The sequence below is a fragment of the Pseudochaenichthys georgianus genome, chromosome 24 (assembly GCF_902827115.2).
Source record: "Pseudochaenichthys georgianus chromosome 24, fPseGeo1.2, whole genome shotgun sequence".
In the NCBI taxonomy this organism is placed as follows: domain Eukaryota; kingdom Metazoa; phylum Chordata; class Actinopteri; order Perciformes; family Channichthyidae; genus Pseudochaenichthys; species Pseudochaenichthys georgianus.
In genome coordinates this window covers 21,762,918-21,788,828 of record NC_047526.1, presented here as the reverse complement: position 1 = coordinate 21,788,828, position 25,911 = coordinate 21,762,918, and the positions used below count along the sequence as shown (strand labels likewise).

At 41.2% G+C, this 25,911-nt stretch overlaps 1 protein-coding gene across 1 annotated transcript; it reads left to right on the top strand.

Annotated features, from left to right (window-relative positions):
* Window positions 1-699: 699 nt before the first annotated feature.
* Window positions 700-13,118, top strand: slc22a16 (solute carrier family 22 member 16). Its single transcript, XM_034075514.2, has 8 exons — window positions 700-954; window positions 1,727-2,203; window positions 3,329-3,446; window positions 5,085-5,643; window positions 6,101-6,228; window positions 8,141-8,250; window positions 8,471-8,570; window positions 8,764-13,118. Exons 1-8 carry the CDS (start codon window positions 779-781, stop codon window positions 8,956-8,958), a joined length of 1,863 nt encoding a protein of 620 aa, XP_033931405.1. The 5' UTR covers window positions 700-778; the 3' UTR covers window positions 8,959-13,118.
* The last annotated feature ends 12,793 nt before the right edge of the window (window positions 13,119-25,911 follow it).

Sequence of the window (25,911 nt, the reverse complement as noted above, 5' to 3'; positions counted from 1 at the left end):
GTTACATTTCCATGACTTTTCAAAAACGTTGGGAAAAATATTGTTTTCCATAACTTTTCCAGGGCCTGGAATTTGCATTTTGAATTTCCATGACTTTTCCAGGTTTTCAATAACCGTACGAACCCTGTGTATTATTTACACTGATTATCCTTGGGATTTGGACTTTAACCAAGTTTTTTGTGAATGTCATGTTTTGGTTGAATTGTATCCTGGGGGCATAGGTTGAAGCTCTGTGTTTTTGAGAGGAGAACAAATGGAAATTAGAGGTCATGATGAATATTGTTTGCTCAGAGAGTACTCTGACCTTGTGGTGATTGTGAACTTCCAATCCCAGCTCATTACCACTAAACTCAAGTTGTAAACGCCAGGCATATTTACAGCAGCTGCTTTTCTCGGCTTTAGAGCAGGTTGATTTGACAGGACTAACACCTCAGAAAAAATATGGCTCCATGATGTCAGGAGTCAGTGTTGCCCTTTGGCACTCGATTTACTGTCACTGATAGGCTACTGTCTATTTCACCAAATGAATGCTATAGGCAGGCTGTGATTAGGTCCGAACTGACAAAACAATTGTTATTATTAATTCACTTGAAAAATGCAAATTCAACATTAGAATTCATAGCGACCGTTCTCTGTGATGTTTCAAAACATAATCTCCAGACAAAGTGGAATGTAATTCACACTGATTTAGTGCTTGAAAGCGGACCCCACATTCGCGTCGGTCCGTGTGCATGTGTTTTTTTTGTGAGTATGTGTGTGTGTGTGTGTGTGTGTATGTATGTGCACCCCTCCCACCCTCACTCCGCTCTCTGGAAGCCACAGGGTCATATTAAGCGTTGAAGCGCTCGGATCAGCTGCCCGCGAGGGAGAGACGCACCGGCACCACGAGGCGCAAACTCACCGTCCCACGATGACAGTGGAGAGGATATTCGACGAGATCGGACATTTCAAACGGTATCACTTAAAACAGAGTTGGCATGGTTCATTGCGGGGTGCTTTGCGTATCATCAACAGTGGATTTGGAATAGTAACTTCTCAACGTCTCAAAGTTATTTTTAATTCCATGTTACAAATGCGTTTTTGAAAACAAACACTAATAGATGCACATTAAAAAAGAGCCCAACCACTTCGCATGATGTTTAGTAGGCTACAATGCTTTTGGATCATTTTTAAAACATATTGTACCACATCTAAATGATTAGTGAGGGGCGAGTCTTCAACTCAGAGGAACTTGTGTGTGTTTTTGAAGAAATACTACTACTTTTCTGACTCTGATTGGAACTGTATATTTATTTTTTGTTTATTGCATGAAAAGTTAAAATGCTAAATGTAATGCCTGAATGTAACTTTTTAGAAGCTGTTCCAGTTTGTCCCTAAGCAAAAAAAGTGCTGAATTAATGTTGCTTCTTTATTACTTACGTTTTCACACAAATCACAAGCCACTATTAGTATGTTTCAATATGCAGTGTGTCCTTTTGTATAAAAATGATTTGGTCTGTCTAACTTAAATCCTATTCAGTATGTAAAGTTGGCTTATTTTGAATGCTCAACACTGTATATATTGTTAATGCACTTGAGCAAAGCTTAATATTAGTTAGAGTTGTTAAGGTGACCTTTTTGCTGTTATCTATTCAATGGGCGGGCTAAAAGATTGCATGCAACTCTCTCATCATCTCTTCTACATCTCTGGTGTCAACACATCTTAATACTTTTAATTTCTCTCTAGATTTCAGGCATGTCTGTACTTCGCAGCAGCCTTCCAGGTGATAGCCTGTGGGATCCACTACCTGGCCTCTGTATTCTTAGTGCAGACGCCAAACTTTGTGTGTGGGGGGCCAGGCAACATCACTGAGGTCCTATATGGTAACCTGACAGCGTCTAGCCTGGAGGACATCCTACCAATCTTCAAGGCAGGGACTGGGCCCTTGGTAGTGACGACGGGTGGGGGGGAGCAGTGGCAGCTCAGCCGGTGCCACAGCGCCACAGGCATCAACCCACAACCCTTTACAGACACCTTATATACCAACAAAACAGTGAAAGCCTGCGAAGGGACCTTTGTCTACGACCTCACTGAAGTTCACCAAAGCATTGTGACGGACTGGGACTTGGTGTGTGAGAAAGAGTGGCTAGCTAAGCTGTGCCAGCCTACTTTCATGCTGGGGGTGCTGATCGGAGCGTTGGTGTTTGGGGACCTTGCTGACAGGTGAGCAGGCTGCAGGAAGGAGGAAAAAGAGGAGGGTACTTTTTTGCAGAGCGAGAATCCACACAGTAAATGATGTCATATGAGACACATGAAGATTCACCATATACAGCTGTTATTCTCTTATGTGATTGTAAAAAGAGCACATGTTCAGGTAGTGCAGGCTGTGGCTGAGAGAGCCTGCCTTTATAATACTACATCTTTGTACTTAAACATGATACATCTCAGTGGTGTTTATGTGACTGCAGGACAGAGTTGCTTTCGAGCATGTAGGCATGAATCATACTAGGCATGAATCATGTAGGAGAGGGATAGGAGAGCGACAATCTGGTTGATGTGGATGATGGGATTGAGGGAAAACAAACTGAAAGGAACAAGTAAGACAGGGAAACAATAGGCACACTTTGGACTGATCAGGTGATCCAGCCAACAGCTCAGTCACAACTGAAGTGATCAACATTTAGAAGAAGTACTTTGGTCTGATACAGTCAGTCGAGTGTAAACTTGCTCTGATGTTTGCTAGCCTTCTCCTAAGTGGTTAAAATGAGTTTGTTAATCATCATCCCACCACACTGTATTTTGTCTTGTGTTTTTATCTGGGGTCTAATCCACCATGACTATCGGGTGAATGCTTTAATGGGCTGAGCATCACATTGTAAAGTCAGGTTTTGCTTGTTAATGAAGTGCTGGAGAATCTCTTCCATGTTGAATACAAAATGCGATCGGATGTTTATGTTTTAACCTATATATACAGTAAACACTGTATTTTACCCTGCAGACACAGCTGGAGAATATTGGTGTTCAATATTGTACAGGTAGAATTAAGGAAAATCTCTAAGGTGTGACGCAAAGGGTTTGCCCCAAAATGCCGCAGGTAATATTATGACTTGTGTACAAGTTGCTAATAGGGCTGGCTTTGACTGAAGACAATTCTTAGCTGTCTCAAACTATTTAGTTGATTAATTCATTAGTTGACTTAATATACAGATCTATAAAACTGAGTTGCTCCACAATGAATCCCTTAAAAGCACCATATTAACCCTGTTTGAATATATTGCTCATCTGTAAACTTAGGTGAGCTCAATTACTCTATCAACCTGTCTCTCTTTCACCCTCTCTCTCCTCCAGAATTGGTCGCGTGAAGATCATGATGTTCACCAGCCTGTGTCAGTTTGTCCTCGGGGTTTCTGTAGCATTCTCCGGAAACTATTATATCTTTGTGGTGCTCCGCTTTCTTCTTGCAATGGTACGTTTGGGTTGAGCTGGTAAGGGGCTTTCTACTCTCTTGTAATAACTGCTTCTTAAGGTTTATCATCCGTCTTTTTTTCCTACAAAACTATCTTTAGCTAATAGTTTATGTTCTCTATGAATGCCACGTCCTGTTAGTCACATTGCAACCAAGCCAACATGCAGAACACAGCATGTTTCTTCCAGCTGTGTATATTAAGAACACATTCACATAGCACTGAGAGAAAAACCTTTAAGCTCATACAAGACAATGCAAGAAATGTGCAGACTTTAATTTCTCCCATTTTTTATAATCAAGAACATATGCCAATGTAATGACCTGTTAAGGTTATGAGTTGAGTTGATGTTCTTCTAAATCAGGGGTGTCAAACTCAATTTCAACTCGGGCCACATTAGCATCATGGTTGCACTCAAAGGGCCGGTTTTATATATAAGACTATATAAGAATAAATATATAAATATTTAATATTAAATAATGTATTATATTACATTATTGCCTCTGCATTGGTTTATTATCGGATAGGGTAATAACTTCATAATTAACTACGTCTGAAAGCAGAAGTCTGGGCAAACAATTGCAAGTCTCTTCAGTGCATGTCACAAAATGATTTAAAAAAAATGCATTGAGATGCATTGTGGGACATGTAGTGTATGGGCAATGTGCTTCTGTAAAGCGGCATGTAACCGTATAATAAACTTATTATATTATTTGCAAGCTCTTGTGGGGCCACATAAAATGAAGTCGCGGGCCGGATTTGGCCCCCGGGCCTTGAGTTTGACACCCCTGTTCTAAATAGTTAAAAGTGAAAAATCTGATTTAATCTTACAAATCAAATCAGGTCCGGTACTGGTAAAAGTCAGCTGCAACAGTCAAGTAAACTGATCCACCCTGTTGAACATAAACTATTATAAGGAATCTAGAAGGGGATAAATAGTTGTAGAGCCAGACAGTAAGAGTGTGTTTGTAAGTTAAAACTGTGCAGAATGTTGTTTTTGTGTGCATAAAACAACATGTTTACAAGGCCAAGGAAGGGAGTCATTACGACGAGGGTTAGTCCACATAGCAGGGAATTTGTGCTGAAAGAGCCCTTACAGTTCAAAGTTTCTCTTCTCTTCTTCTACCATCCCCCTCCTTTCCTACCTAGCTACAGCTGTTGTTTTTCACATGGAAACAGACACAGATAGACTGCAGAGCCACTCCAAACACAGCGCAGACACAGTTTATTAAAAAGGGACTCAACACCTGATTACTGCCATAATATGCATCACGTTGAAATAAAAAAAGCTAATGTTGGAAGTTCTGACAAAGAAAACAAGGGTTCAATGTTACATGAAACGTTGTATATATAGCAACATACCATACATTAGAAATGAAGTAAGCTAGTGCTTATACATAACAACCAGAAAACCTGTGTTCAAAATAATACTTCAAATAAAACTAATTAAACAATTGGTATATGTATTTTATTTGTAATAAATAACCACTCATGAGTCTGTATATCAACAGAAAATTATTATCCTTTTGATCTTCTCTCTTTCTTCCACCTTTTCTCAATGTTATCTTCCAATCCTCCATCCCCTTCTCTCTTTTTATCCGTGTACCTATTTTCCTCTTTCCCATCTTTGCGTTTGGCAGGTGTCCAGCGGCTACCTCGTGGTGGTGTTTGTCTACGTCACAGAGTTCACTGGCATTAAGGTACGCACATGGACCTCTATGCACGTGCACGCGGTCTTTGCTGTGGGCATCATGGTGGTGGCCCTGGTCGGCTACCTGGTGCGGGTCTGGTGGATCTACCAGATCATCCTCTCCACCTGCACCTCGCCTTTCCTGCTCTTCTGCTGGAAGTTTCCTGAAACACCCTTTTACTTGATGGCCAGGGGCCGTTACAAGGACGCCCAGGCCCTGCTGGACAGGATGGCCCGCTTCAACGGCCTCAAATGCAGGCTGAAGGTGGAGGACCTGCTGGAGCCGGAGGAGAGAGAGAACGGCACAGCTCTGCTGGGGCAGGAGGAGGAGCGGCCAGCACCGTCTGAGAAGAAGCTGTCCATCCTGTCTCTGTTCAGCAGCTGGAGGATGGCGCGCCGTACGTGCACAGTGTGGTCCATCTGGTTCATCGGCAGCCTGGGCTACTATGTCTTCTCTTTGGGCTCTGTCAACTTAGGAGGAAACCAGTACATGAACCTCTTCCTAGCTGGCAAGTGATTGGCTGATGAGTGTGAATATGCATGAACAATATATACTTAAACAACTATGTCAGTGTGGGTTTGAAATTAGGCTGTTTACAAAGTAAGCTGTTCTGATTTTAGAAACACATTCAAATGAGCCTGTAAGCAATTAAACAACAGAATAACAACATCTTCAGGCTTAATACTGTAGCTTCCCTGTGTCTTTGCCATCTGATTTAAGAAAATAAGATTTTTTTTTATAAACACCAAAACTGATGCACTTTTCATGCAATACCAATTTCCCTCCTACTGATTTATTGTACTTCCTTTACACACAAACATTTATATTCCTCACCTATGTCATGTGGGGACATCCAGCTGAGACTAAGCGTCACTTGCAGATGCAGGTTATTTGGGTCCCCTAGATAGAGTTTCCCTTGTCAGTGCCACTATAACCTCTCACTGACAGCTGCCGGGTCTTTGCAGGTGCAGTGGAGATCCCCTCTTATCTGGTTGGCTGTTTTGCAATGGATCAGATTGGCAGAAAGAAGACGTGCGCCCCAGCTCTGCTCCTGGCCGGGGTCGCCTGTATGCTCATCATTGTGGTACCTGCTGTACGTACTGAGAGTGTGTAAGAGAGTGAGACATTGAAGTGTGGGTATTCTTTAATCTTAGACTATGATAATCATGTTAATTAGATGCATAATGAACACTTTTATTTATTTCTAACTCTAAAACTAAATCAACAAATCATTGTCATTTTCAATGCAAAACCATTACCATTCAAGGAAAGCCAGAAACATGTTATATATGACATCTGGCTATTTAAAAGTATTTTCACTTTCAACCTGTGTGTACCCTCAGCTCTTGGGATTACTGCCCTCACATGACCCCAGGCCGTGAACCTCTGTTGAACCCTGATATACGACACAAGCAGGTCCCAGTATCTGTTCTCTGAGCACTGACCCAATTTAGTGCTCCTTCTGGTTGGGTTGACAGACAGCTGTTGCGTAATGTCCAAGTTAATATGCCCTTACATTGAAAGCCATTACAAACAGATCGGTCAGCAAGCCTGAGATGAAAAATAGCAGCATGGAGACAGAGGACAGAGAGTCATCTACAGTATCTCGCTTTTTTCTACTTTTCCTCTCTGCTGATGTCAATATGCAGACCTACATACGCCTCACATACCAGAGGGCATGGAACCTAATTTAAACTAACTATTACTGTCTGAGTAGAGTTTCACAGTGGACTGAAACATTCAAATGACTTGAGGATGTCTCAGTGTCAGGAGCATCATACAACAGATTCTTGCTTTCTGTTTTCATACAATGAGCCAAGTTCACAACCATCCAGGTCAAGGGTTAGGGTTAGGAATAGCTTGGCAGTCTTTATTATTTTGTGAAGGAAAGCTTATCTTCCCTTTCTTCCCTCTTGTGTAAACTTTCTGAGCCGTATGTTCTCATCATTTTCTCAGATTTTCTATCCATTCTTGTTTTTGAGATGTTTCTGACGATTTGTAAGGCGATCCTTGCAGTCAAAACCTCATTTGGTCTCAGGAAATACTCAACAGACCCCCTTTTTATGGTGCCTACACTGAGTGCTCTTGCTCCTGAATGCTGTGTTTGTCCATATTGCTACACTTACAGAAAGTTACAGTAATACAGTAAAGTTACAGTAATAGCCCTCACAGACCCATTACCCCTTTCTGTGTATTATGTCCAAATTTAACTTAGGTTTATTATTATTTTCTTCAATATCTTTTGACACATCATGCACATAATATGATAATGACCATGCAAATATACCATATTACTGACGGCTTTACACAAACAATGTTAGAAACATTAATTATTGCAAAATACTAAACAACACGTTCATTCAAAGCCAGTACACCTATGGTGGATTAAGACCAACAGTTGATTACAAGCTTATTTGGAGATAGCTTCACACAGCCTCCCTCTTCTCTCTGTGTAACTGTAGTGTTGTCAGTTCTGGCCATATATGTGTTGTTGTCTGGCTCTGTTACATCATAGCAACAGCCAAGTTAAAGTTCTCCAGGATTTTTGTTTTCCACATTTAGTACAATATCATTTAAAGGTGTGCATGCCGGAGATCTTTATTTTTTAAATACAATTATTTTTCTTTTCCTCTTTTATTATATTATACAGCTGAAAATAGATTGGAAAGGGGGAGAAAGGGTGTGCACATTGAGATAAACAATATAAACACAGGCCTACATGTATTACAAATATATAGTTGTTGTGGTTTCTAATGCAGCAAAGTATAATAATGGAGTTAAAAGTAACTAATGGAGCAATCATTCCTTCAGTTTATTGGATCACTTGTGAGAAACTATGATAAGATTCGGTGAGGTTGATCTTCAGTTCATGGAGTGCTGTGTGATCGCCTGTGCTCTTGTTTACAGCTCTATTACGGCAGTCAGGGGTATAATGAAAGTTCTGAAGGTCAAAGGGCTTGTGTTTTATTTTTGACATCTTTAACCCCCCCCTTCCTTTTCCACAGGATATTGATGCACTGGCCATCGCTCTGTCTATGATAGGGAAGTCTGCCATTGCAATCGCCTTTGGTCTCATCTACCTATACACCTGTGAGCTTTACCCAACCATTATCAGGTCAGTTCAAACAGGGGGGGGGGGTTAAAAATGCTTATCAACATATTTTTGTTAAGATTCTTCGTAGATGTTTTTACATTTGTATTAGTAACCTCATTCCACAGAATATTGTTCTTAAGACTTGAGTCTTGTTTAAACTGATGGTGTTAGTCCTTGTGTATACCCTGATGTCACTGAATCTGTCTTCTCTAATGTTGCTGACTGCATGGTCTCCCTCTAGGTCTCTGGCCGTGGGTAGTGGTAGTATGATATGCCGTGTTGGCAGTGTGGTGGCCCCCTTCTGCGTGTATCTGGCTGATTACTGGATATACCTACCTCAGGTATACATGTTCTCTTTTCAATGGCTCAACAACAACAGATATTATTTTATGTTAAATGTCCTTGTCCATTCTGTCCTATTTAAACCATGTTTCCATTATGCATAATTTAGCTACACAAGTATCCTGCCAACAAAAAACATTTTAACAAATTATTGTATAGTTATTTACTAAATTCATACTGACCCCTGTGTAGCTCATCGTGGGAATCCTGGCGTTTATTATTGGAGTGCTGACGTTGTTGTTGCCTGAGACCCTTGGCAGACCTCTCACAACCACTTTGGAAGAGGCTGAAGCTCTGGGAAGAGAGCCCATCAAGACAAACTCAACCCTGGGGCATAATGATGCTGAGGACGGGTTGGAGATGAACCAACATGAAGCCAAGGCCTGAATTGTACACTGCTGGAATCCAAGAGAGACTGACGTACAAAGAAGCTTTGGGGGACAAAAATAAAGGAAGAAAGAGAGGAAATGGTGCCTGCAAAAAGTGGAAAGAGTAACATAATTGATTTAGCTTTTATTAGAACTTGAAAGGCCATGTTTATTGGCATTTTTTCTTCAAAGTGACCAACAGAACATTACCTTTGGGGTCCTAAGACATTGCACAAACCCTTTTGTGTTCATACATATCACAGTAACAACTACCAACAGATCTGTGAAATCACAGCCAATCAGAATGCACCAAACTTAATGTGGAGTCGATGTGTAGTTATGCTAAAACAATGTCGGACACCGTAATCTTCTCTGGTCCCCTCCCCAATCTGATCAATGATGACATGTATAGCCGCATGTCATCATTTCAGCGCTGGTTGTCTTGGTGGTGCCCAGCAAACAATGTGGGCTTCGTAAATAATTGGACAGCCTTCTGGGGAAAACCTGGTCTGATTAAGAGAGACGGCATTCATCCTACTTTGGAAGGTGCAGATCTCATTTCGGCAAACATTTCAGGGCTTTGTGGACTTAATCCATGACAAACTGGAGTTGAGACCAGGAGGCGGAGTCACAGTCTTACACGGTTCTCTGCGCTCTCTCCTAGGAATCCCGAACCCAATAAAATACCCAATATTAACGGTGTGTGTGTCTGCCCAAGGACAATTTAAGGTAAAACCTAATAGAGGTGTCATACATAATAACCTAATAAAAGTAAATGTAACAACTACTACAGTGCAACAAAACAGGAAGATTAAATGTGGTCTCTTAAACATAAGATCTCTAGCATTTAAAGCAATATTGGTAAATGATTTAATATCAGATTATAATATTGATATATCCTGTCTCACTGAAACTTGGTTGAGACATGAAGAATATGTCAGCATAAATGAGGCCACTCCACCCAGCCATATCAATACTCATATTGCCCGAGGCATGGGCCGAGGAGGTGGAGTTGCAGCAATCTTTGACTCAAGTTTACTTATCAATACTAAACCAAAATTAAATTATACCTCCTTTGAAAGCCTCGTTTTTAGTCTTACGCATCCGACCTGGAAAACTTTGCAGCCAATCTTATTTGTTACAGTGTACCGTGCACCAGGTCCTTATTCAGAATTCTTATCAGTATTCTCTGAGTTTTTATCAACTTTGGTTCTTAAAACAGATAAAGTAATTATCGTAGGTGACTTTAATATTCATGTTGACGATGATAAAAATAGCCTTACTGTTGCATTTAACTCTATATTAGATTCTGTTGGTTTCTGTCAGAGTGTAAATAAACCAACCCACTGCTATAATCACACTCTCGACCTTGTTCTGATTTATGGTATTGAAATTGAGCAACTATTAGTCGAACCGCATAATCCTGCTTTATCCGACCATTTCTTAGTAACATTTGAAGTACTGTTACTAGACTACAAAGCATTAGTCAAAAGCTCCTGCAGCAGAAACCTATCTGTTAGTGCTATAGCCACATTTAAGGAAGAGATTCCACCAACTCGATAGCATGTCTGCATGTAAGGGAGGAAACTTATACAAAATGTACACCACCCCAAATTGATCATGTTGTTGATAGTGCGACAGATGCGCTGCGAATAAAATTAGACTCTGTTGCTCCTTTGAAAAAGAAGAAAATAAAACAACATAGATTAGCTCCATGGCATAATTCCGAAACCCGCAAAATAAAGCAAAAGTCGAGACAACTTGAAAGGATATGGCGTTCCACTAAACTTGAAGAATCTTGTTTAATTTGGCATATTACTCTCAATGAATATAAGAAAGCACTGCGTAAAGCAAGAGCAGCCTACTACTCTTCATTAATAGATGAGAATAAGAGTAATGCAAGATTTCTTTTCAGCACTGTAGCCAGGCTGACAGAGAGCCACAGCTCGATTGAGATTTCTATTCCCATAGCACTCAGTAGTAATGATTGTATGTGCTTTTTTAACAATAAAATTGTTACTCTTAGAAACAAAATTAATGACCTCTTGCCTTTGACCAGTATAGTGTTATCAACAGCTCCCGGAATAGTAAGTTCTAATATTACACTAGATAGTAAACTAGAATGCTTTTCAGCCATAAACCTTGAACAATTAAATTCAATGATTCTCTCTTCTAAACCATCAACGTGTATCTTAGACCCGATTCCAACTAAGCTGTTGAAGGAAGTTTTTCCATTAATTAGCACTTCTTTATTAAATATTATGAATATGTCTTTATTATCAGGCTATGTTCCACAATCATTCAAAGTAGCAGTGATAAAACCGCTTCTTAAAAAGCACAACCTCGATCCAGAGGTTTTAGCCAACTATAGACCTATTTCTAATCTTCCGTTCCTCTCAAATATTCTTGAGAAAGCAGTCGCAAAACAGCTGTGTGATTACTTAAAAAACAATGATTTATTTGAAGATTTTCAGTCTGGCTTTAGAACACATCATAGCACAGAGACAGCTCTGGTTAAAGTCACAAATGACATTTTAATAGCCTCAGACAAGGGACTTGTCTCTATTCTTGTTTTGCTCGATCTCAGTGCTGCATTTGATACTATCGACCATGATATCCTATTGCAGGGATCACCAACTACATTTGTCCAAGGGCCGAAATGTAACCAATAGACACTATCGTGGGCCAGCGATTTTTATATAGCCCAGAATTTTATAAATAGTATTCAGATTACTTTTAGAATACTTTTGGAATACTTTCTTTTTCCATAACAGATGGGTATGTTTTGGTGCATAGGAGACACTTATTTTACTGTTTTCATGGCTTATCAAGAACTCAAACACAACATCTTGGTGTCATTCTGGACAGCTCTCTCATCTGCACCCCACATAAAAAACATCACCCGGACTGCACTCTTTGTACTGTCTTAAAACCTTTCCTTGGAATATGTTATGAATTGTAAGGTGTCCTTGGGTGCTTTGAAAGGCGCCCCTAAATAGAATGAATTATCATTATTATTTATTATTTGAAACGATGTAATAACTTTTAAAACTTTTTTCAGTCACTTGCCCCATGCATTCAGCAGCAGCAGGCCATTCACTTTGATTTCATCCCGTTATAAATGTCATCATTTCGACAATAAAGAAATGCTACATAAACGTTATCTTGCACATTTTATCTAACCATCTCCGTTTCTAACTTTCAATATATTTTAAAAGAGATCTCTCTCTCTCATCTGCGTGCGGGGGCAGGGCCTCACAGACACGCTGCATCTCTCTCTCGCTCACAGACATGCTGCAGCGCTGTCCAGTGTGCACACAGTTCTGCCGGTAATGAATATTACATTTTGTGAGGAAACTTTTCCACCAATAATTCCAATAAGTATTCCAAAATGTATTCACTTCAGGTTTATGAAAGTAACTGTAATCAGATTACTCGTTTTTTAAATGTAACGACAGCTGAATACAGTTAGCCTACTTGATTTTTGTATTCTGATTACGTAACGCCGTTATGTATTCCGTTACAACCCAACCCTGCTTCTAGGCTACTGTCCCGCAGCTCCAGCCTCTCTGTTGGACTCTGTCGCAGCGGGGCTACTGCTGTGGTGCGGAGCGCATTAACCAGACTCTTCACAACGAAGGATCACTTCTTCTTCAGGGGAGGGAAGGTTTCGCAGTACGCAGTCTACTGTCCCGCAGCTGCTGCCTCTCCGTTGGACTCCGGTACTGCACCTTACTCACGAGACGTTGTAAACAAAGAAATGGGTGGGGGGCGAACGCAGTAACCACTCCGCCAACGCCACAGTCACCCCCATCGTGCGGGCCGGATGAGAATGTCTGGCGGGCCAGATGTGGCCCGCGGGCCGCCAGTTGGTGGTCACTGTCCTATTGCAAAGACTAGAGCACTTAGTTGGCATAAAGGGAACTGCTTTAGGTCCTATCTATCTGAACGCTCTCAGTTTGTACGTGTCAACGATGAATCTTCCACGCAAACCAAAGTTAGCCATGGAGTGCCACAGGGCTCAGTGCTCGGACCTATTTTGTTCACATTATATATGCTTCCGTTAGGCAATATTATAAGGAATCATTCTGTAAACTTTCATTGTTATGCGGATGATACTCAACTATATTTATCAATCAAGCCTGATGAAATTAATCATCTAAATAAAATTCAAGACTGCCTTAAGGACTTAAAAACGTGGATGACCTTACATTTTTTGATGTTAAACACGACCAAAACTGAAGTTATTGTACTTGGCCCGAAGAATCTACGAAATAAATTATCTAAAGATATACTAACTATGGATGGCATTAATTTGGACTCCAGTGAGACTGTAAGGAATCTTGGTGTTATATTTGATCAGGATTTATCCTTTAACGCCCACATAAAATCAATTTCAAGGACCGCCTACTTCCATCTACGTAACATTGCAAAAATCAGGCATATCTTGCCTCAAAACGATGCAGAGAAACTAGTCCATACATTTGTTACTTCAAGGCTGGATTATTGTAACTCCTTATTATCAGGGTGTACCAAGAAGTCAGTCAAGTCGCTTCAGCTGATTCAAAATGCTGCAGCTCGTGTACTAACCAGAGTTAGGAAAAGGGACCACATTACTCCTGTTCTGGCTGCCTTACACTGGCTCCCTATAGAACACAGGATAGAATTGAAAAATTGTCTTCTCGCCTACAAAGCCCTTAATGGGCAGGCGCCATCTTACCTTAAAGAACTCATTATACCCTACTGTCCTACTAGGGCATTGCGTTCCAAGAATGCAGGGTTGTTGGTTGTTCCTAGAGTCTCTAAAAGTACAATGGGAGCCAGAGCCTTTTCTTATCAAGCTCCACATTTGTGGAATCAGCTTCCAGTTTGTGTTCGGGCGGCACACACCCTATCCGTTTTTAAGAGTGCGCTTAAGACCTTCCTTTTTTATAAAGGTTGCTCTCTCCCTGAGGTTTCTCCAATTTTTCCCTTTAAACTGTGGGTTTTCTCCGGAAGTTTTTCCTTGTACGATGTGGCGGACTGGGACTAAAATTCAGCCCTGGAAACTGACCCAGTCCGGCCACATGAAATGTCAAATGTTAGAAATCCGCTGTTTATTATTTAAAGTTTTACGTCCGATTCACTCCTTTTTTCCTCTCTGTACACAGCTCCAGTTTGATCATTGGCCTGTCATCAGATTTCATTTTTAGTTGCTGCTGTAGCGGAAGTTTAGTAAAATTATTTTTGATTAAATACTCCAAATCTCCACCCTCCATAATTGCACTTGCTTCAGTTGCTTGCTACTTTTTAAGGGCAGAGATGACAGTTACAGTACGAACTGAAGTTGATGCGATTTGATTGGATTGTGAGGCATGACGTGAGCCTCATCTGATTGGTCAATCCCTCAATTTTTTTTCACCAAGAGAAGCCAATTTCGGCTGGCCTCCTCTCGCAACAGAGAGTGTAATCTACTGTTTCACCATAACATCTAGAGGGGCGCTGTTTCACTCTTTGTAAAATACTCAATAGCCGCGTTCACACTGCGGTACTTTTCCCACAAAGGTTCATGCGAACTTAGTTCATGATCGCGTTCACACCAAAAAGAGCCGGTACTAAAAGTAGTTCATGCGAACCTTTTTACCCCCTCGAAAGTCCCTGCTAGAAAGCAGGGACTTTCGAGCGGCTCTTTTTTGAGAAAAGAGCTATATTCCTGATTGGCTGGGCGAATTGCAAACCACGCCCCGTAAAACTCCCCAAAAGTTTTGTGAAGCCGCCATTTTATTATCCTCGCATTAGCATTATTAGCATTAGCATTAGCCCAGCGCAGAAACGCAGAGAGACTAACTTATGGCAACACAAAATAAAACATGGGAGCGGTGGAGATGAGGAGGTGTCGGCGTTCTGGCGATTTACTAGGAAGGCTTCAGTAGAAGCTGCTGGGACTCCCAGCAGCTTCTACTGAAGCCAGTCCCCAACTCCGGGGACTTCCGGCCGGGGACTTTGGGCAGCAGTATACGCCGTGAAGTGGGTTGCAGCCTGCCAGTAAACCCAAAGCAGAAGAAGAAGAAGTGACGTCAGCGGCTTCATTTGCCTAATCCACCCCCAGGGACTTTTTCTGGTGTGAACGCGATCTGTACTTAGTTCATGCGAACTAAAGAGTTTGCATGAACTAAGTTCGCATGAACCTTTGTGGGAAAAGTACCGCAGTGTGAACGCGGCTATTGAGAATGGGGGAGAGACGGGCCGGCAGAATAATTACCGAAACTAAACACAGTGTTTTTATTTATTTATTAAAATTATAACTACAATCCAAAAAAACAGGGGAAGCCTGACTTCCCTTGGCCTCCAGGAAAAAGCGCCACTGAGTTCAAGGGATAATTCTCACCCACCTCTTGCTCTTGCCCTGCACTTGTATGTGCCAGTTGCAACCTGATCTCACCAGAATGCGTGACTCCACCACGACTCCTTAACACCACAATGCGTGGTGGAGTCACGAACTTTGTTACATTTGCGTGTCGGCACCACGCAAACAACCCCAATGTAAAGTGAATGAGGCTCCTTTGTCGTGGTGCACACACGCATTTCTACAACGTGCATTGTGTGTAATGCAACTGTTAATTTTATTAAATTAGTTAGTTTTTAAGGAAGGCCAGAGCTTCAGCTGTGTCAAATAGATTGTTCCCTTCAGTTAACGTTATTTAAAAGATAATGATCATGTCCCCTGTATTGTATTACGAGCGTCCATTCCCATTGGATAACGGAGAATTTTACACCCGGAAGTAAGTAGCCTATTCTCCTTACTGTCGATTGATTTTACAGTGATATCTGCACTACTCATCGACTAAAAAACACCAAATTGTCCTTGTTAATTACACAACATTGATTGGTTTGAATTGTGTGCAATGCTTTTGTATTTTCCCCCTTCAATTCGGAGAAACAAATATTTTTTCGGAGTTTTTGGACGGCAGAAGACACTACACTACCCAGAATCCTCAGCTATCGTTTGGGACTACATCATGAACCCCGTGAGTCCTCAAGCTCTGTGATTGGTTGACCTCCAACTGCATTCCATATGAAAAAAAAGGTTTCGTAAAAGAGAAAATCATACTTTATTCAGCAGTGCTTGCTTTACTCTTTGAAAGTCATCACATGAATGCATTGTAATAAATGGTTTGGCTGCATTAAATATTACACATCTGTCTTAGTTCTTTCTTTATCTACAGAGATCGGGCATCAGAATACACCGGAAACTATTCTTTTACCGTTCTGTTTTAATTTCACAATAAAGTTAGTAGTAATATTTTGTTTTGATATGATTGTTTTTTATTAACTACTAGACGACTGGGTCATGTTAAGACCATCTTTTTTTGGTTGCTATGGGTTTTTTCCATCGCTTTTGTGTTACAAATATCAAAACAATAACAAAATAATATTCGTCGTAAACTAAACCGGAAACAGCAGTATATTTTATTTTGTTAACACTGTAAACTTGACAGCCTTTTAACCTATGCTTTTAACCCAAACCACCTACTGGTTAAAGCACGTTATTACACGTTTAGAGTAATTGCAATGCAGGAAGATTGTGTTGCTTTTTAATGACTGTTTAAAATGCCTTTTTCTTAATGTCTTTCATTTTTGTAACGCACTTTTGAATGTGTTATATTTTATGAAAACATTCAAATATTAAGAGTACATACAAAATAGTGGGAAAGTAGAAGGTCAATTATATAAATATAGAATAGAAAATATCAAGAAGATACTCAAATGATATCTAGAGTAAAACAGTTTAGTGCCTGATAGGAGGATGTGCTAACTAGGCTTTAATTAAAGAAATGTGCAGAATACGACAGTGTAATGGTGGAAGTATACACACATTGATAGATGTCTTGTAATGCACTGTTGATGAACCTGTGACCCAAGTTTTTCATTCATTGCATAACTACACTGTTGTGTATATGATATGTCAATAAACCTTAGAAAATCTTGAAATCTTGAAAGGGATGTGCAAAATAGCAATTATATACAGTCTTTAATGAACTATTAGAGAATAACGAGTAATGAACATGCTTTAAACGGATCTGCAGATAAATATTTAGTCTTCTCAAGCAACCAACTATCAAATATCTCGCCTGATTGTTGGCACTTGACAATCACCTTCACTGAATTTCATTTAGGTGTAACTAAAGTCTGATTTAAGGGTTGTTTATATTTCACATCATTAATCCAAATCTGTAAAGTAACTAAAATAAATGTAGCGGATTAAAAATACCAGGTTAACCTTAAAGAAAGCCCTCAGGATTATAAAAGACCACCATCACCCCAGCCACAAACGGTTCTGTCTGCTGCAGTCTGGCAGGCGGTACCACAGCATTCGGACTAAAACCACCAGACACAGAGACAGCTTCATCCCACAGGCCAGAAGACTATTAAACACCTGAATTTAGAAATAACATTCATCTGGCTGCTACTTAGAAATTATTTATCTAATATATCATATTCCAATCACTTGTATATAGACTCTTATTGCACTATTTCACAATTTTTTCTGTGCATCTGTTTTATTGCGTAGCACTGTTGGAGGAGCCTGTGACCTAAGGGGGGGAGGGGGGTAGGACACGTTCGATTCCTGTTTTGAATAGTGTGCCGTCGATGGGTTTCATTCCATTTCAAAGTCCTTTTGGACGCTCTGTGTAAACGTCGCGCATCCAATCACAGAGGTTGAGGACTGATCACGGGGTTTGTCAAGCTAAGCACATGGTGTAGTCCCAAACGATAGCTGAGGATTCTGGGTAGTGTAGTGTCTTCTGCCGTCCAAAAACTCCGAAAATATATTTGTTTCTCCGAATCGAAGGGGGAAAATACAAAAGCATTGTACACAATTCAAACCAATCAATGTTGTGTAATTAACAAGGACAATTTGGTGTTTTTTAGTCGATGAGTAGTGCAGATATCACTGTAAAATCAATCGACAGTAAGGAGAATAGGCTACTTACTTCCGGGTGTAAAATTCTCCGTTATCCAATGGGAATGGACGCTCGTAATACAATACAGGGGACATGATCATTATCTTTTAAATAACGTTAACTGAAGGGAACAATCTATTTGACACAGCTGAAGCTCTGGCCTTCCTTAAAAACTAACTAATTTAATAAAGATAACAGTTGCATTACACACAATGCACGTTGTAGAAATGCGTGTGTGCACCACGACAAAGGAGCCTCATTCACTTTACATTGGGGTTGTTTGCGTGGTGCCGACACGCAAATGTAACAAAGTTCGTGACTCCACCACGCATTGTGGTGTTAAGGAGTCGTGGTGGAGTCACGCATTCTGGTGAGATCAGGTTGGCCAGTTGAGCTGGTTCTTCCAGCAGCTCAACTCTGCCCCTCATCATGAACGCAGGAGGCTGGCTGTATATCGGAACTCGCGCCCTCTTCATCATCTTGTACTTGTTCTAAGCTGCTGCTGCAGTGCTTGTAGCAGCGCTGCTGCCAAAAAGGTCGGTCAATTTGCGACATTTATATGCTTCACCTGCGAGTGACTTCACCTTTTTCGGCCCACCTTTTTCTTTTCGTTTTCTTTGATTTTTATCCATGTTTTTTCATTCTCAGTGGCTGCTTCTCAGGTCGATTAAATGAAATCCTTGCTTCCCTCATTTGCGTCGTTTCCCTGTGTTTAGTCCCTCCCACCAGGGAAGCATGGAGGGACGTAAGGAAACCACGAGAAGCAGGGAAATGAGTTTTAAGAGCATTGGGACGTCCTTTCCTCCGGAGCGTCACGTGAAGCAACGTCCGTTTGTGATGACGCTGCACAGCTGTTCGTCTGGCAGCAGCCAGCTCTGTACCCGTTATTTCCACAAATACCCCCGCCTCTGTTAGTGCACATTTACTGACATAAACATAAGTATCATCTGTTGTAGATCCAAATACATGAACAAAATATCACATATTTGTAACTAAATGATACATTAATTGAAACAAAACACGGTATAAACTGAGGAGTGAGTCCCGTGAGGTTCATGTATTTTCTTCACTCCGCTGGGGTATTGCTCTCATGTCAAGAAGCATCAGATCAGTGCATGCACTGCCTCGTCCAATCAGTGAGCGATACACAGTAAGTAAGTTGTAAGTTGTTATTGTTATTACAACGTGACTTCACTATTATTTAACAACTCTTTTTATGGGGTTCTTTTATTTGGAGTTAAGTACATTGTCAGAATAAGTGAGAAATGAATTTAACTTCTGTTAGACAGCCATATGCCATACATGTTTGCATACATTCACAGTAAATATTTATTCAGTATGATAGCTGTCTAACAGAAGTTAAATTCATTTCTCACTTATTCTGACAATGTACTTAACCCCAAATAAAAGAACCCCATAAAAAGAGTTGTTAAATAATAGTGAAGTCACGTTGTAATAACAATAACTCATCTCTCTCGAGTTTTCTTTTTGAGCTTTGCTAAAAGCCACTGTGTCAAGTGTCCATCTTGGGTTGCCGTCCGGAGTTGTCCAATATGGCGGACCATCTCGCACATGCGCAGTACCGATCGGGTAGGGGGACGGATCGGGTAGTGACACTGACACCCAGGCCCTTTCTCATTTCTCGAACTCCCCTCCTCGACTCCCCTCCTCGACTCCTATCCTCGATACTTAGTCCCGCCCACAGGAGATGCGAGCGGAGGAGCCGAGGAGGGGAACCGAGGAGAGAGGAGGGGAAGCAGCAGGCGGTTAGAGAAATGAGAACTCCTCTCCTCTGAGCGGTCATTTTAAAGAGACGTCCATTAATGATGACAGGGGGCACAGCAGCCTCTGTCTGATGGACAGATGTGTTCATGATGACTTATATATTTACTTTGATTCATTCACAGTGCGGTATAATGAGACAATAACAGGCTACAGATGCGGACACGCACACACACATATATATGTGTATATATTTATATAAATAAATACAATTTCAGAATCAAACAGAGCACTCTCATAACTCGTAACACTACCAGAGACTGGATATATCCCCCCCCCCTCTCCCCTTTGGTCGCTACAATGAGGAAAATAAATTACGGGCCAAAAGTTGTATTTACAAGTATTAAAAGTAAGCAGAGGACACCAAACCAACAGACCTGTCTGTCCGCTGCATCTACGCACACACTGTACCACACACACCTGCACACTGTACCACACGCACACACACACACACACACACACACACACACACACACACACACACACACACACACACACACACACACACACACACACACACACACACACACACACACACACACACACACACACACACACACACACACACACACACACACACACGCACGCACGCACGCACATACAGCTCCTAAAACAGGCTACAGCCGTTGTGTATTTTATTGTGAAGCACTGAATGGTTTTAGAAAAATATCGACTCTTTGTTTGTAGATATCTACTACTAAACTAAAGCAAATAAAGAGAGTAGGCCTGTTATACTGAGCGATATATATTATACACACTGTCACAGCTGTTCTCTCTGTAAACATCACGTCGCGATGAAAGCAGTTTCTAAAATAATATCCAGGGGATGCATGCAGAGCTGTCATTGGCTGAGATAAGTCCGGCCGTGCGTCACGACTCTTTAGAGGCTTCTCAATACTCAAATTTCCCCTCCTCGACTCCCCTCCTCGACTCCCCTCCTCGAGACTTAGTCCCGCCCACAGGAGATGCGAGCGGAGGACCGAGGAGGGGAAGCAGCAGACGTTTAAAGAAATGAGAACTCCTCTCCTCTGAGCGGTCATATTAAAGCGACGTCCGTTCATTATTACGTGGCAACAGCTGCATCAGCTGTCGAGTGTATTTTATAATCTCTGTTAGATCATCTGAACATTGTTCCCCCACATATTTACTTTGAATTCATTGAGAGTGCGGTATAATGAGACAATAACAGGCTACAGATGCGGACACACACACACAAATATAGTTATATAAATATATGCAATTTAAAGTATGAGAGCACTCTCATAATAACGTAACACAATCAGAGACTGAAATGGGGAATTGAAATTACGGGCCAAAAGTTGTATTTGCAAGTATTAAAAGTAAGCAGAGGACACCAAACCAACTGAGACCTGTCTGTCCGCCGCATCTGCGCACACATTGTACCACACACACACCTACACACTGTACAGGACATACCTACACACTGTACCACACACACACACACACACACACACACACACACACACACACACACACACACACACACACACACACACACACACACACACACACACACACACACACACACACACACACACACACACACACACACACACACACACACACACACACACACACACACACACACACACACACACACACACACTGTACCACACACACCTAAGCTCCTAAAGCATAATCAGGCTACAGCCGTTGTGTATTTTAGTATGTGAAGCACTAAATGTTCTTAGAAAAATATCGACTCTTTGTTTGTATATATCTACTAAACTAAAGCAAATAAAGAGAGTAGGTCTGTTATACTGAGTGATATTTATTTTACACACTGCTCTGCTTTCTGCAGGACCTCACAGCTGTTCTCACTGTAAACATCGCGTTGCGATGAGAGCAGTTTCTAAAATAATATCCAGGGGATGCATGCAGAGCTGTCATTGGCTGAGATAAGTCCGGCCGTGTGTCACGCCTCCACCGTTCCCGGAAATGCATCCGCGGAGGAGCCGTGGAGGAACCATCAGTGTATCCTCGGTTATAGCTCCTCCAGAGAGCCTCCTCGACGCTCGATCCTCGGTCCTCGGTGTGCATTTAGAGAAATGAGACGTCCTTCAAAATGGCGCGCTGAAATTCATTTCCGGGTCACTACCGGAGGACCGAGGAGTCGAGGAGGGGAAATTTGAGTATTGAGAAGCCTCTTTTGAAACATCTCTGTTCCCGGAAATGCATCCGCGAAGGAGCCGTGGAGGACCATGGAGGACCCATCAGTGTATCCTCGGTTAGAGCTCCTCCAGAGAGCCTCCTCGATGCTCGATGCTCGGTCCTCGACGTGCATTTAGAGAAATGGGATGTCCTTCAACATGGCACGCTAAAATTCATTTCCGGGTCACTACCGGAGGACAGAGGAGTCGAGGAGTCGAGGAGAGGGATTTGATGAAATGAGAAAGGGCCCCATATATATATATAAACATAGACATATATAAACACTAGAGAGGCTTCTCAATACTCAAATTTCCCCTCCTCGACTCCTCGACTCCTCGGTCCTCCGGTAGTGACCCGGAAATGAATTTCAGCGCGCCATTTTGAAGGACGTCTCATTTCTCTAAATGCACACCGAGGACCGAGGATCGAGCGTCGAGGAGGCTCTCTGGAGGAGCTATAACCGAGGATACACTGATGGTTCCTCCACGGCTCTTCCGCGGATGCATTTCCGGGAACGGTGGAGGCGTGACGCACGGCCGGACTTATCTCAGCCAATGACAGCTCTGCATGCATTCCCTGGATATTGTTTTAGAAACAGCTGTGAGGTCCTGCAGAAAGCAGAGCAGTGTGTAAAATAAATATCACTCAGTATAACAGACCTACTCTCTTTATTTGCTTTAGTTTAGTAGATATAACAACAAACAAAGAGTCGATATTTTTCTAAAACCATTTAGTGCTTCACATAATAAAATACACAACGGCTGTAGCCTGATTATGCTTTAGGAGCTGTAGGTGTGTGTGGTACAGTGTGTAGGTGTACCGTGTGTGTGTGTGTGTGTGTGTGTGTGTGTGTGTGTGTGTGTGTGTGTGTGTGTGTGTGTGTGTGTGGTACAGTGTGTAGGTGTGTCCTGTACAGTGTGTAGGTGTGTGTGTGGTACAGTGTGTGCGCAGATGCGGACAGACAGGTCTTAGTTGGTTTGGTGTCCTCTGCTTACTTTTAATACTTGCAAATACAACTTTTGGTCCGTAATTTCAATTCCCCATTTCAGCGACCAGAGAGAGGGGGGGGGGATATATCCAGTCTCTGATTGTGTTACGTTATTATGAGAGTGCTCTCATACTTTAAATTGCATATATTTATATAAATATATTTGTGTGTGTGTGTCCGCATCTGTAGCCTGTTATTGTCTCATTATACCGCACTCTCAATGAATTCAAAGTAAATATGTGGGGGAACAATGTTCAGATGATCTAACAGAGATTATAAAATATGACAAAACACTCGACAGCTGATGCAGCTGTTGCCATGTAATAATGAACGGACGTCGCTTTAATATGACCGCTCAGAGGAGAGAAGTTCTCATTTCTTTAAACGTCTGCTGCTTCCCCTCCTCTCTCCTCGGTTCCCCTCCTCGGTCCTCCGCTCGCATCTCCTGTGGGCGGGACTAAGTCTCGAGGAGGGGAGTCGAGGAGGGGAGTCGAGGAGGGGAAATTTGAGTATTGAGAAGCCTCTTAGATGACTCACCCGCGCTGCTGGCCAATGGAGACCGACGTTGCCACTTGGCCGCCATCTTGCCACAGGCAGTTCTCTCATTCATAACATTATGGTTTACTATTTAAATAACCATAGCTTGCTCAATTTTCAACCAATTTTCAAACGGTTTGGTTTTTTATAAACAAAATAGTCATTACATACAGTCTTTAATTAACTATTAGTAGAGAATAACGAGTAATGAATATACTTTTATAGGGATCGTATTAATATCTAATAATACAAATAATTAAATTCAATAACATGCTTTAACCACCAGGTGTCCCTTTATATCAGCTGTGCACCTTTATGGTGTAAATACAGCCTATCTACCAATTGGATCAAATATAAAAGTGAGCCGAATTAGTGTTGATACTGCAAGGAGACGTATTGTGTGAAAAGAAATGTAAGATGTTGTTTAATGGCTGATATATTTATGATCCACGTCACGTTTTCAGTTCCTCATGTTTGTCTTCTCATCAGGGCTCTATAAATACAGAACTACGGCAGATATGTAATATGTAATGCAGCCGAACCGTGTATTACAATGCCGTTATGTGATGACTTTCAAAGAGAAAAGCAAGCACACTCGGAATAAGGTATTATTATTATTTTTTAAAAATGTTTTCGGTCTGTTTCCGGTATTTGTTAATGACGATGTGCTGTGAGATGTGAGCCTGGAATTGCACAGGGGGAAAATAACGTAGGCTATCTTTAGATGCGGATTTTGTTAAACTAATATGTTTAGGCTGTGGACTATACATTGACGGGGAAGGGGGTAGCAATAAAGATAACACCATTAAACAGTTACACAACATAACAGAAATAATATCGATAGCAGCGTCCCTAGCAACCACCTTGGTAACAATGAAAACGTCGCGATTTCCTGAAGTAATCTTCGTAATAACTAGCAAACTAAAGATCATGTACATCCACTGCACACATAATCTGAAATAACAACTCATATGTCTCGCATCAAATGACATCAAAACGCATTTTAATGGCCAAACTAACTATAAAATAGGCATTTTCTACCGAGAATAAAACGAATTTCGGCCATGTTTTCTTTTTCTGCAGGGAGAAATTTGAAGATCATGTGACATAGAGCCAGCCATCGGAATGAATGGTGAAAAAAACGGGGTTTGTCAAACAGAGCACATGGTGTAGTCCAAACGATAGCTGGGGATTCTGGGTAGTGTAGTGTCTTCTGCCATCCTTTACTCAGAAAAAATATTTGTTTCTCCGAATCGAAGGGGAAAAATACAAAAACATTGCACACAATTTAAACCAATCAATGTTGTGTAATTAACAAGGATAATCTGGTGTTTTTTAGTCGATGAGTAGTGCAGATATCACTGTAAAATCAATTGACAGTAAGAGGAATACTTACTTCCGGGTGTACAATTCTCCGTTATCCAATGGGAATGGACGCTCACATTGCCTTTAAGGGCATAAACGAATGCCGTGCTTCCATGAGCGTCAAATCCCGACGCAGATGGGAATACATTGCAATCAGTTGAAAGCTATTTGCGTCCCTTTATGACGCTGAAGGAGCCTAGGAACGTCACAATTGGACGCCACGGACACTGACCAAACGTCGCTATTGGACGCTTAGGGAGTGAGAGTGTGTTGAACGTATAATTAAACTGAAAAACCAATACAAAAATTAATTAAATAAATGATACATTACTAAAAAATGTATTGGATCAAATATGTTGTAGTGCACTGTCACAACCTAGAAAAGCAAAATAATCGTTTTTTTCGATTATGTTGTTTTCGATTATGTTGTTTTCGTAATTGTGGCAGGCCAAAATCGTAATTGCGATTAAAATATGAGTAATTGCACAGCCCTAACACACACACACACACACACACACACACACACACACACACACACACACACACACACACACACACACACACACACACACACACACACACACACACACACACACACACACACACACACACACACACACACACACACACACACACACACACACACACACACACACACACACACACACACACACACACACACACACACACACACACACACACACACACACACACACACACACACACACACACACACGGCAAGGCAAGGCAAGGCAAGTTTATTTATATAGCACCTTTCAGCACCAGGCAATTCAAGGTGCTTTACAAAAATGAAAGACATTCAGATAAAGGCATTTAAAAACAGTAAAAGATAATAAAAGAAACATTAAAAGAAAAACAAAAAATGAAAGACATTAAGAAAATGGCATTTAAAATCAGTCATTAAAAAGAAAAGCTAATAAAATAAACATTAAAAGATAAAAGTTAGTGCAGTCTAAGATATGAATAGTTCAATTATTTCGGTTCTTGATTTTTTATTTATTCACAGAACCTCCTTTTGGAAATCTGAACATTTCCGTCCCGATTGTTAATTTAGACTGATTTAGACGGTTCAGTCATTGTTCTTATGTTGAACATGAATACATTTACTTTGTAAGTGATTATGGGACGTATTTCTTCTTTCATATACATTTTCCTTCATACT

What these genes read in the sequence shown, in the direction of transcription:
- slc22a16 (XM_034075514.2), top strand. Translation starts at nt 779, where the DNA reads ATGTGCACCCCTCCCACCCTCACTCCGCTCTCTGGAAGCCACAGGGTC. An exon ending in TCATCATTGTGGTACCTGCT is followed by an intron (nt 6,229 to 8,140) that starts GTACGTACTGAG and finishes CCTTTTCCACAG; the next exon opens with GATATTGATGCACTGGCCAT. An exon ending in CTTTACCCAACCATTATCAG is followed by an intron (nt 8,251 to 8,470) that starts GTCAGTTCAAAC and finishes GTCTCCCTCTAG; the next exon opens with GTCTCTGGCCGTGGGTAGTG.